This window comes from Leopardus geoffroyi, chromosome A1, assembly GCF_018350155.1.
Source record: "Leopardus geoffroyi isolate Oge1 chromosome A1, O.geoffroyi_Oge1_pat1.0, whole genome shotgun sequence".
NCBI classification, from domain to species: Eukaryota; Metazoa; Chordata; class Mammalia; order Carnivora; family Felidae; genus Leopardus; species Leopardus geoffroyi.
This window is the reverse complement of record NC_059326.1, coordinates 142,357,152-142,370,517: the sequence shown is the minus strand read 5'-3', so window position 1 is coordinate 142,370,517 and position 13,366 is coordinate 142,357,152. Positions and strand designations below refer to the sequence as shown.

At 34.2% G+C, this 13,366-nt stretch overlaps 1 protein-coding gene across 2 annotated transcripts in view; it reads right to left on the bottom strand.

The window, feature by feature from the left end:
- The window catches only part of SCAMP1 (secretory carrier membrane protein 1), a 129,751-nt gene that overhangs the window by 54,940 nt on the left and 61,445 nt on the right, over positions 1–13,366 (bottom strand). For both annotated transcript variants that reach the window (XM_045496401.1, XM_045496406.1), the window contains one exon: positions 11,945–12,104. In XM_045496401.1, the coding sequence (XP_045352357.1) occupies positions 11,945–12,104 (160 nt within the window). The remainder of the gene's footprint in view (positions 1–11,944; positions 12,105–13,366) is intronic.

Genomic DNA, 13,366 nt, shown 5'->3' with positions numbered 1-13,366 from the left:
CAACAAACACTAGAAAGGACCAGAGAGTATCACCAGAAACACCAACTCTACAGGCAACACAATGCCACTGAATATCCTTCAATTATCACTCTAAATGTAAATTAACTAAATGCCCCAAAAGAGAGAGATGGTACCAGAATGGTACCATTTAAAAAAACAAACAAACAAACAAACAAAAAAACCAAGACTCAACTATACGCTGCCTACAAGGGTCTCATTTTAGACCTAAAGACACCAGCAGATTGAAACTAATGGGATGGAGAACCATCTATCATGCTAATGGACATCAAAAGAAAGCTGGAGTAGCCATATTTATATCAGACAAACTAGATTTTGAAATAAAAAGTGTAACAGCAGATAAAGGGCATTATATCACAATTAAGGGGTCTATCTATCAAGAAGATCTAACAATTGTAAATATTTACGCCCCCAACTAGAGAGCACCCAAATGTATAAAACAATTAATCACAAATATACAGAAACTCATCGATAATAATATCATAATAGTAGGGGACTTCAACACCCCACTTACAACAATGGATAGATCATCTAAACAGAAAATCAACAAGGAAACAATCGCTTTGAATGATACACTGGACCAGATGGACTTAACGGATATATTCAAAACATTTCATCCTAAAGCAGAATACACATTCTTCTCTAGTGCACATGGGACATTCTCCAGAATAGATAACATACTGCATCACAAATCAGCCCTCAACAAGTACAAAAAGATCAAGATCATACCATGCATATAAATGCTATAAAACTTGAAATCAACCACAAGAAAAAAATTGGAAAGACCATGAATACTTAGAGATTAAAGATCATCCTACTGGGGTGCCTGGGTTACTCAGTTGGCTAAGCGTCCCATTTCAGCTCTGGTCATGATCTCATGGTTTGTGAGTTTGAGCCCTGCATCAGGCTCTCTGCTGTCAGCACAGAGCCCACATTGGATCTATCTCCCTCTCTCTGTGCCCCTCCCTAGCTCGTGCTTTCTCTCTGTCTCAAAGATAAATAAAATCAGTAACAAAAAAAAACTAAAAAAAAAAAAAAATAAAATAACAACAACATCCGACTAAAGAACAAATGGGTTAACCAAGAAATTAAAGAGGAAATTCAAAAGTACATGGAAGCCAATAAAAATGAAAACACAACAGTCCAAAACCTCTGGGATGCATCAAAGGCAGTCATAAGAGGGAAGTATATAGCAATCCAGGCCTTTCTAAAGAATGAAGAAAGGCCTCAAATGCACAACCTGACCTTACACCTAAAGAAGCTGGAAAGAGAACAACAAATAAAGCCCAAAACCACCAACAGAAGGGAAATAATAAAGATTAGAAAATGATACTGAAATTAAAAAAACAAAACAGATCAACGAAACCAGAAGCCTTGTTCTTTGAAAGAATTAACAAAATTGATAAATCCCTAGCCAGACTGATCAAAAAGAAAAAGGACAGGACCCAAATACATAAAATAACAAATGAAAGAGGAGGGATCACAACCAACACTACAGAAATACAAACAATACTAAAAGAATATTGTGAACAATTATATGCCAACAAATTGGGCATCTGGGAAAAAATGGACCAATTCCTAAAAACATACAAACTACCAAAAAATAAAACAGGAAGAAATAGAAAATCTGAACAGACCCATAACCGGTAAAGAAACTGAATCAGTAATCAAATATCTCCCAACAAACAAGAATCCAGCTTCTTCTTTAGAAGCTGTTCCAAGAAAACAAAAATGGAAGGAAAACTTCCAAACTCATCCTATGAGGTCAGCATTACCTTGATTCCAAAACCAAAGACTCCAACAAAAAGGAGAACTAGAGACCAATTTCCCTGATGAACATGGATGCAAAAATTTTCAACAAGATACTAGCAAACCGGATCCAACAATACATTAAAAGAATTATTCACAACCATCAAGTGGGATTTAGTCCTGGGATGAAGGGTTGGTTCAATATCTGCAAATCAAAGTGATACATCATATTAATAAAAGAAAGGATAAGAACCACATGATCCTTTCTATAGATGCAGAAAAGCAAATGACCAAATACAGCAAACTTTCTTGACAAAAACCCTCAAGAAAGTAGGGATATAAGAAATATACCTCAAGATCATAAAGGCCATATATAAAAAACCCACAGCTAATATCATCCTCAATAGGGAAAAATGGAGAGCTTTCCCCCTAAGGTCAGAAACCTGACAGGGATGTCCACTCTTACCACTGTTATTCAACATAGTACTGGAAGTCTTAGCCACAGAAATCAGACAACAAAAAGAAATAAAGGGCATCCAAATCAGGAAGGAGGAAGTCAAACTTTCACTCCTCACAGACGACATGATAAAAAAGACTCCACCAAAAAACTGTTAGAACTGATACATGAATTCAGCAAAGTCACAGGATATAAAATCAATGTATAGAAATGAGTTGCATTTCTATACACCAATAATCAAACAGAAAGAGAAATCGAGGAATTGATCCCATTTATAATTGCACTGAAAACCTTTTAAAATACCTAGGAATAAACCTAACAAAGACATAAAAGATGTATACACTGAAAACGATAGAAAGCTTATGAAAAAAATTGAAGAAGACAAAAAGAAATGCTCATGGATCGGAAGAACAAATATTGCTAAAATGTCGATACTACCCAAAGCAACCTACCTATTCAATGCAATCCTGATCAATATAACACCAGCATTCTTCACAGAGCTAAAATAAACAATTCTAAAATTTGTATGGAACCATAAAAGACCATGAATTGCCAAAGTAATGTTGAAAAAGAAAACCAAAACTGGAGACATCACAATCCCAGACTTCAAGCTGTATTACAAAGCTGTACTCATCAAGACAGCATGGTACTGGCACAAACACAGACACACAGATCAATGGAACAGAAGAGAGAACCCAGAAATGGACCCACAAATGTATGGCCAACTAATTTTTGACAAAGCAAGAAAGAATATCCAATGGAAAAACGACAGTCTCTTGAGCAAATGGTATGGGGAAAACTAAACAGCAATAAGCAGAAGAATGAACCTGGACCACTTTCTTATACCATACAGAAAAATAAACTCAAAATGGATGAAAGGACTAAATGTAAGACAGGAAGCCAAAAATATCCTAGACGAGAAACAAGGCAACAACCTTTTTGACCTCAGCCACAGCAACTTCTTACTTGACATGTCCCCAGAGGCAAGGGAAATAAAAGCAAAAATGAACTATTGAGACCTCACCAAGATAAAAAGCTTCTGTACAGTGAACAAAACAATCAACAAAACTGAAAAGAAACTGACGGAATGGGAGAATATATTTGCAAATGACATGTCAGATAAAAGGTTAGTATCCAAAATCTATAAAGAACTCATCAAACTCAACACCCAAAAAACAAATAATCCAGTGAAGAAATGGGCAAAAGACATGAATAGACACTTTTCCAAAGAAGACATCCAGATGGCTAATTGACACATGAAAAGATGCTCATCATTACTCATCATCAGGGAAATACAAGTCAAAACCACAGTAAGATACTACCTCACACCTGTCAGAATGGCTAGAATGAACAACTCAGGAAACAAAAGATATTGGTGAAGATGCAGAGAAAGAGGAACCCTTTTGCACTGCTGGTGGGAATGCAAACTGGTGCAGCCACTGTGGAAAACAGTATGGAGGTTCCTCAAAAAGTGAAAAATAGAACTACTCTCTGACCCAACGACTACACTACTAGGTACTTATCTAAAGGATACGAAAATACTGATTCAAAGGGGCACATGCACCCCCTATGTTTAGAGCAGGACTATCAACAGTAGCCAAAGTATGGCAAGAGTCCAAATGTCCATCGACTGACGAATGCATTAAAATGTGGTGTGTGTGTGTGTGTGTGTGTGTGTGCATATACATATATATATATTTGCAACAATGTGGATGGAACTAGAGTGTATTACGCTAAGCGAAATAAGTCAGATAAAGACAAATAACATATGATTTCATTCATACGTGGAATTTAAGAAAAAAACAGATAAACATAGGGAAGGGAAGCAAAAATAATATAAAAACAGAGAGAAAAACAAACCATAAAAGACTCTTAAAACAGAACAAACTGAAGGTTGCTGGACAGGTGTTGGGTGGGGGGATGAACTAAATGGGTGATGAGCACTAAGGAGGGCACTTGTTGGGATGAGCACTGGGTGTTATATGTAAGTAATGAATCACTAAATTCTATTCCTGAAAAAAAAGGAAAATAAAATAAAAATTGAAAAAAAATAGATATTAAAAACAACAACAAAAACAAAGTGATATGCCATGTTAACAAAATGAAAGATTAAAATCGTTATGATCATCTTAACTGGTACAGAAAAAGTATTTCATGAAATTCAACATACGTGTACGATTAAAAATTCTCAACAAAGTGGATATAAAGTGAACATACCTCAATATAATAAAGGTCACATATAACAAGCCCACAGCTAACATCATATTCAGTAGGGAAAAGCTGAAAGCCTTTCCTCTACAATTAACAAGACAGGGATGCCTACCCTTGCTACTTTTCTTCAACATAGTATTAGAAGTTCTAGTCAAAGAAGTTAAGCAAGAAAAAGAAATCAGAGGCACCCAAAATAGAAGGAAGAAATAAATCTATCACCATTTGCAGATTACATGATTTGATATATAGAATACCCTTACAGACTCAACTGAAAAACTGTTCGAATAAATTCAGTCAAGTTATAGGATACAAAATCAGTATACAAAAATCTGTGTTTCTATACACTAATAACAAACTGCCAGAAAGAGAAATTAAGAAAAATCAGAGAAATTAAGAAAATCTTATTTAAAATTCCATCAAAAAGATAAGATAACTAGGAATAAATTTAACCTAGAAAGTGAAAGACCCTCACACTGAAAACTTTAAGAGATTGATTAAAGAAACTGACACCACCACAAATAAATGGAAAGATACATCATGCTTGTACACTGGAAAAATTAATAACGTCAAAATGTCCACACTGTTCAAAGCAATCTACAGATTCCACAAAATCCCCATCAATATTGTGGCATTTTTCACAAAAATAGAACAATCCTAAAATTTGTACTGAACCATAAAAGACTATGAATCACCACAGCAATCTTGAGAAAGAAGGACCAAGCTGCAAGCATCACAATTCCTAATTACAGGGGCGCCTGGGTGGCGCAGTCGGTTAAGCGTCCGACTTCAGCCAGGTCACGATCTCACGGTCCGTGAGTTCGAGCCCTGCGTCAGGCTCTGGGCTGATGGCTCGGAGCCTGGAGCCTGTTTCCGATTCTGTGGCTCCCTCTCTCTCTGCCCCTCCCCCATTCATGCTCTGTCTCTCTCTGTCCCAAAAATAAATAAACGTTGAAAAAAAAATTAAAAAAAAAAAAATTCCTAATTACAAAGCTATACTAATCCAGAGTATAGCAGTGACCTACAAACACAGAGATTAATGCAACAAAATAGCCCAGAAACAAACCCAAATACATATATGTATTAACGTAAGTTAACGTACCACACAAAGGAGCCAAATACAAACAATGGCGTATAACAGGGTTCAATAAATGGTGTTGGAAAAACTGGACAGCCACATGCAAAAGAATAAAATGAGACCACTATTTTACACTATACACAAAAATGAACTGAAAACCGATTTAAGACTTAAATGAATCACTTGAAACCATAAAACTCATAGAAGAAAACATAGGTGGTAAGCCCCTTGACACCATTCCTGGTGATGCTTTTTTGGATTTTACACTAAAAGCAAAAATAACAAAAGAAAAATTCAACAAGTGGAACTACATCAAATACAAAGCTTCTGCATAGTGAAGGAAACCTAATGGATGGGAGAAAATATTTGGAAATAATTTATCTTGTAAAATATTAATATCCAAAATATAAAAAGAACGGATACAATTCAATAGCAAAAGAAAAACCCAATTAAGAAAAATGAGCATAAGATCTGAATAGACATTTTTCCACAGAAGACACACAGATAGTTAACAGGTAGATGAGAAGGTGCTCAACATCACTAATCATCAGAGAAATGCAAATCAAAGCCAAAATCATTTACCACCTCTAACCTGTTAAAAAGGCTATTATCAAAAAGATAAGAAATAAGTGTTGACAAGGATATACAGCTGTGCACTGTTGGTAGGAATGTATACTGATGCAACCACCATGGAAAACAACATGGAGATTCCTCAACAAATTAAAAATAGAACTACTGTACAATCTAGCAAATCCATTTCGAGGCAGTTATCAAAAGATAACACAGTCATTATCTCAAAGAAACACATGTAATCCTATGTTCATCACAGCACTATTCACAATAGCCAAGGAATGGAAACCACCTAAATGTCCATCGATGGAAGAATGGTTTATATACAGTGGAACAGTACTCAGCCTTAGACGGAAATCCTGTCATTTATAACTGTATGCATTATGGAGAACATTATGCTAAGTGAAATAAGCCAGACAGAGAATGATAAATAATGAACGATATCACTTACACGTGGAATCGGAAAAAAAAAAAAAAAAGTTGAACTCATAGAAACACAGTACAATGGTGGTTGCCACGGGATGAGGGAAATGGGCAGATGTTGATTAAAAGGTACAAACTTTCAGCTATAAAATCACTAAGATCTGAGGATCTAATGTAGAATATAATGACTGTAGCTGATGATACTATACTGTATAATTGAAATTTGTTGGGAGAGTAGATCTTAGGAGTTCTCATCAAAAAGAAAGGGGCAGGCAGGGGCGCCTGGGTGGCTCAGTCAGTTAAGTGTCCGACTTCAGCTCAGGTCATGATGTCACGATTTATGAGTTTGAGCCCCGTGTCAGGCTCTGTGCTGATAGCTCAGAGCATGGAGCCAGCTTCGGATTCTGTGTCTCCCTCGCTCTCTACTCATTCCCCACTCATGCTCTCTCTCCCTCTCTCTCAAAAATAGACGTTTGGGGAAAAAAAAAAAAAAGGTAAATATGTGAGGTGATGGACGTGTTCATCCAATTGTGGGAATTGTCTCACAACATATGACTATCACAACATCACACTGTACATTTTAAATGTATTATAATTTTGTCAATTATACCTCAATAAAGTGGAAATGAACATGTTTTGAATCACACACAAAAAAAGATCTGAGGGAATTCATTGCCAGTAGACTTATATATAAACAAATGAACCACAGAGAAAAAATATAAATTAAAAAAAAAATAGAACTTATTGGGGTGCCTGAGTGGCTCAGTTGGTTAAGCATCCAATTCTTGATTTCAGCTCAGATCATGATCTCGTTTGTGAGATTGAGCCCCTTGTGGGGCTTCATGATGGTCACTGAGCCTGCTTAAGATTCTCTCTATCTCTCTTCCTAAGACCCTCCCTTGCTCACACGCATGTGCTCTTTCTCCCCCCCACCCCAAAAAAAAGAATTTATTAATCTAAAAGGCAAAGAAAGAAAAAGGGATATAACAAATATGTTTTATATAGTAAGTAGTACATAAAAATAGATGGCAGAAATAAATCAGTCATAAGACAAAAAACTCCTAATTAAAAGACTAGATTGTCATACTTTCTACACACATCTTAGTGTCAATTATTATTTCCTTTAGCTCAGACTAGGGCACCAGAGGACAATGAACTAAAAGCAGTGAAAGATGATTTATAACAAATAACAGTTTTACAGATCAAAAGTAAATGATAAAATCAAACAAAACACAAAAGTAAAACATTAATTCCAGCCACCATTTGTTGACAACCTATAAATCTAATATTTTGCAAGTATTACTTCTAATCATCTTATCAACTCTGCAAATATCATCCCGTGTTTACATTCCATAAACTGAGGTACTAAGATTTTACTGCATTTTCCTAGGAGCTCACAACTTTTAAATGGAGACGCCAGGATCCTCACCCTTCTCAGTCTGTTTCCAGTAATTAAGTTTTTCAACAAAACACTGCCTCATTAATAATAACCTAATATTTTAAAGTATTTACATAATGCTTAGTCATTTGCAGAAGCCTAAAATTAAAAACAAAGTTACAATCTTTTTAAAATATGTAAATGATAATTCTAGATTTAATTCTGATAGCTAATAAACTTAACTTTTAAAAGCAAATATATTTGAGACTTCTCTACACTGTCCTTCAGATTCAGGCAGAAGGATAACCTTATGGAAGGACTAAGTCCTATAAGCATATCAGTAAAACTAGCTTCTTAGTGGAAAACTAAGATAAGTCATACAGAATAATATTTTACACAGTTTGAAAACCACCTTTTTCATGAACATTCTATTCCAATGGTGCCAATAAAAGCAGGGTTGTTGGTTTTTTTCCCCCAGTTTCAGACAAAAATATCTATTAAAAACTTAAATCCTCGAAAAGGTAATCGAAGAAGACTAACTTGAAATTACCTGATCTTATATGTTGAGACATATCATAAGGTATGTCACCAGTATTAAATTCCTTTAGAATTCAAGTATTTGGGGGGGTATTGAATATCATCCAATTTTTATATATAAATTTTGCTAGCCAAAGTTTCAGAAAAGCCTACTTTTAAATCATTTATATTATACATTTCTAGGGGAAAAGTAGCATGTCTTCTTTATTATCTTCAGCTTAGTATATGGCCAATGTTCAAGGGATGATTTATTTAACCTTAGGATATTTCATGACTGTAAAGCAGTTGGAAAATGTTATGTATTTTAATATAAATAGCTCTCTGAAAGAATCCAGTGAATTCAATAATGAGCCTGAAAATGAAATACTGAAACAGAAGCTCAGATGACACTGGAAAACCAACTTCTCAAGCATAATAACCAATTAAATGATGACTGTTGCTAAGTAGAGTCTACCTTTATCACATTTTAAAATTATATGTAATTATCAGTATAATTTATTATATGTGATTACTGGATATAATCACTTAAATGTAGATTTAAATTTTCCATTGGGCTTTAAGAGTATTATCAAATACTTTCATTCAACCTAAAGGCATTTTATAATTCAGTTAAAACAATTATATTTTTCTTCTCAGAGTTAATATACTCAGCCATTGTATTATTAAACAAATTACAACAAATTCTTGATAACAAACTTAATTGTTAACATTTATAAAGAAATTTCTTGAGATACTGAATTATTTACTTTTACTCTGTGAGTCAACAGGGAAGCAAAAGAGATAAACCACAAATGGCAATTAAAAATCCAACTCCAACTGAGTAAGGGACAACATTTCTATTGGATTCTAGATATAAAGGCTTCCTGATATGTCCTCTAATTATTTTTAGCACTCCACCACAAAGCTAACAGTTACTCTCAATACTTAGAGTTACCATCGTCTACATGAAAAAAATCAATTCACTGAACAACTTAAAAATAAATCTGGTCACATTCTCAAACCTAATGCCCCCTAACTTGTATGTCTGTAATGACTGGTTTATTCTAAAATCAGTCCCTGACATATTTTTCATACTGCTATTCTTTTGTTCACTTCTAGAGAAACCTAAAGGAATAAAATTCAGTAGATATTTAAATAATTTTATGGCAGAAGAGGCAAAAATATCATTAGCCAGTGAAGAGTAAAACTTGAAAACTTTTAAAAAGCACATTAGCTTCACTTTAGAGTCTGATTAATGAAAACTAAAAGCTTTCAATAACATCTTCTTTTGAAAAACATGTGAGCTTGGCCTAAAAAGTATTAGTTACCCGTTTTCTATAGACCTACATAATATGCTCAGATGCTTGTTTTCATTTCTTAATCAGTCTTGAAACAAAATATGAAACACTTGCATATTGACTCTGCCCTTTCTCAAAGGCAATAATCCCTGTCAAAACTGATCTCAAAGCATTTACGTGAAAGATAAAGTCTATTTAAAGCCATATATTTAATATCAGTAATCATATCTAATGTATCTGGGTTTGAGATTTTCACATTTAAAGGAAAGATCTGTCAGAAACTACAGGAAAGACTTTGGCTCAGAAACACTTGGCAATCTGGATGAAAGAAATGCCAAAGTTACATACTGAGAAGGTATCCTAATGATTCAAAATACTTTAATTTCAACTTTCCCTATTAAGTATTATTCCTCTCAGTTCTGCTCTGAACATAAAACCTAGATAATTAAAATATGTGGAATAAACTCTAAAGGACTGAGATGCAGCTAAGAACTTAACCTACAGATTAGTAATGACAGAAGTCAAAATGTTCCACAAAGCATTTTTACTTCAACTAGCAAAGAAAGCAAAGAAAAGGAACCAAATGACTTCAAGTAATAAAAGGCAGAAAGCTAACTTTTAGTAGTTTGCTTTGGCTACATTAATCATAGAAGGTTTAAAATCCAAAGTCATTAGTCTCACATCACTTTTAAAGTCTCAAAGACAATTCCATTCCTACCCACCAGCATCATTACAAATACCTTAGTAATGTGATGGAAGTAGGCTGGCAGAAGCCAAAGCCAGATGTCAAAAAATTAAAAAACCTTGTGAGCCAGGCTTAGGTAACAAGGAAGAGAGCAACAGTAACTCTCTTCCTATATCATGGAAAGAGTAAACAGTTTCTTTTTTTTTTCCCCTCCCCAACCGACATCCAGAGGGGTCACCTCTCCCCATTTAACCAAGCTCCCATATTCCAATGTATCCAAAGATTCTTTCCTCCTTTTCCTCCTTCCATCTATTTTCTTCCTTTCATTCCATTTTTAACCATTTTAGTTTTCTGTTAAATAGTCTCCTTTCTCTCCAAATTCCCTCATCTTCTCCCTTTTCCTTCTGGGTTGTTTTTTCACCCCCATCTGTTTACATATCTGTGTTTCTAATTCCATGCAGAAGGAATACACACTCCGGTTAATCAAAGAAATTCTATGTTAAAATGGAAAACAAAAAACAAAAAACAACTGAATGTGGCCCCTCAATTTCTCCAGTATAACATCTGCACAATACATACATATTTCCTAATAACTGCACAATATATACATATTTCCTAATAATGCCAACCCTCATTCTTGAGAGCTGAAAAAGGTTCATTACTTACAAACAAGTTTACTCAAAAATAAGTTGATAAATGATTGAGTATATGGACTCATACAGAACGTTTATCTAAATCAGCACTTCCCAGTGTTTATTTCTTAAAGCAATAGTTCAACAAGGTGTTCCACAAAAAATAATAATAATAATAATGGTTTCATAGTCAAATCACAAACCACACTAGGCTCTTAAAAGAATCTAAGAAATCCAAAATGAATAAATTTTATTTTCCAGTTTTTCCAAACTTAAGCTAATGAGTCCCTTTTTCAGCAACACCTATGAACACCTCATAGAACAAGCATTTTGGAAACGTTAATCCTAACCATTAATTAAAATATATCATGCAAAATATTATACTTAATCTTATAATCTTAATTGTTTTCAAATGTGGCTGCCTTTTGAAAAGCTGAAATGAATTTATACAGAAAAAATAATTACCTTGTTAGGTAAAATTTCACTTACTAGGTGAAAGTGACTTACTTTAAATACCCCATGTATACTGACCTTACATAGGTTCATTTAAGAATCAGACTGTAAATCACCACTTGTGGTTTTTTTTTTTTTTTTGAAGGGGAAACAAAGAGCAAAATCTTCCTTAAAGTCACATGTATCATACGGAATAGAATACTCTACAAATGTTGAGATATAAGACTACTCTTATTTATCCTGCATTTATTTTCATGATTGATCTTTTTCTCAAGTGGGAAAAATGAATGGTATTTTGTGATTCACAAAACCTAATGACTACAGAGGCATGTTATATATGGACTTATCTGAATGTATGTTATACAATAAAAATTTTAATGAAAACGTATCAATTTGCCTTCTCAAAATATGTAAGGTTAATTACAAACTATTTACCTCACAAGTTTTAAAGAGTATATTTTAAAATACACACATTTTACCTGAAAGCTCCGTAAAGTGGTCTGTACCAACAGACAAATGAACAAGGAGTAAAAAGCAAGAACCACAGGATACTCAATCCAAAATCAACCCCTCTTGTAGGATCAACACAAAACCAAGCCAAGCATCCGAAGATATTTAGAAACAGTGTTACAGCGTGGACTGTGGAATCAAAAAACAAAATAGAACAATGTTTACATTCCATTTGTTAATTAATTCAACAAAAATTGTAAATGAAAAAATTCTTCCAAGAGCAAATTGTATTCTACCCCATGTTTCCATTTAGTTGGTGTTTCTTACACTTTTGATTTGCAAACAGTATACACAGGATAAAAAGTCCTAAAAATTCTTTTGTCCCTCTCCTAATGGGCCATTACAAGAGAAGCAGTACCTTATGGGATTCTTTCTTGAGAAGGAACCATGTGCTGTGTCTGCTGATTCAAGGCCTTGCCAGGAAAAGAACCAGGTCTTGGGAGGAAAAAGATCCTACTACACTAAGAATTACATTTTTACACAGTGGGGCTGCAGACTCCTCCCAGAGTAGACAAAAGAATGAAAACTTGACAAGTGCCCTGTGCAATCTCGTTATAAAATTTTCAAGCAATAAAATTCATTAGAATCACTGAATTGAAAACACTAATACAGTAGTAATATCAGGGACTATATAGTCGATTTCTAAGGATTATTCATCTTCATAGAATTATCCATTTTTCCAAGTGCTGGGTTAAAAATGATGTTTTGGTAGAGGATTTAAAAAAATTTTTAAAGGTATACCATAATGCATTTCAGCTGCTGTGGCAGACCTTTCTTTTACTCAACACAGTCAATGGAAAACTCTTTTTATATGTTGTTAAAAATTACATTTCCTGACAGACCTAAACCAAAGAGTGTATCATGTAACTATGCTTTGATCCTAAAGAACTACATTTACCCGTTATAATTAGTAACTTTTTAAAAGGATTTAAAAAATTTATTCACAGGCCGCATTAAAGGAAATAAATTTTTTTCAAAAGTTAAAATAATGTTCAGTGTAAACTACCAATACAACAAAAATATGCCAACACACTACTACTTGAATTAAAAATAAACGAGGGGTGGCTGAATAGCTCAGTCAGTTAAGCATCTGACTCTTGATCGTGGCTCAGGTCATGATCTCACAGTTTGTGAGCTGGAGCCCTGTGCCTCACTCTCTCTGCACACTGAACCCTGTGGAATCTTCTTGGGATTCTCCCTCTCTCCTTCTCTCTCTGCCCCTCCTCTACTCGAGTTCTGACTCTCTCAAAATAAACAAACACTAAAAAATAAATAAATAAGCTAGTAAATCTAAATATGAAAATCTCAACTTACAATAAAAACTTTAAAATCTTTTAAATGTTTTTTTTTAAACATATTAATAAAACAAGATAAAAACACACATCCTGGTA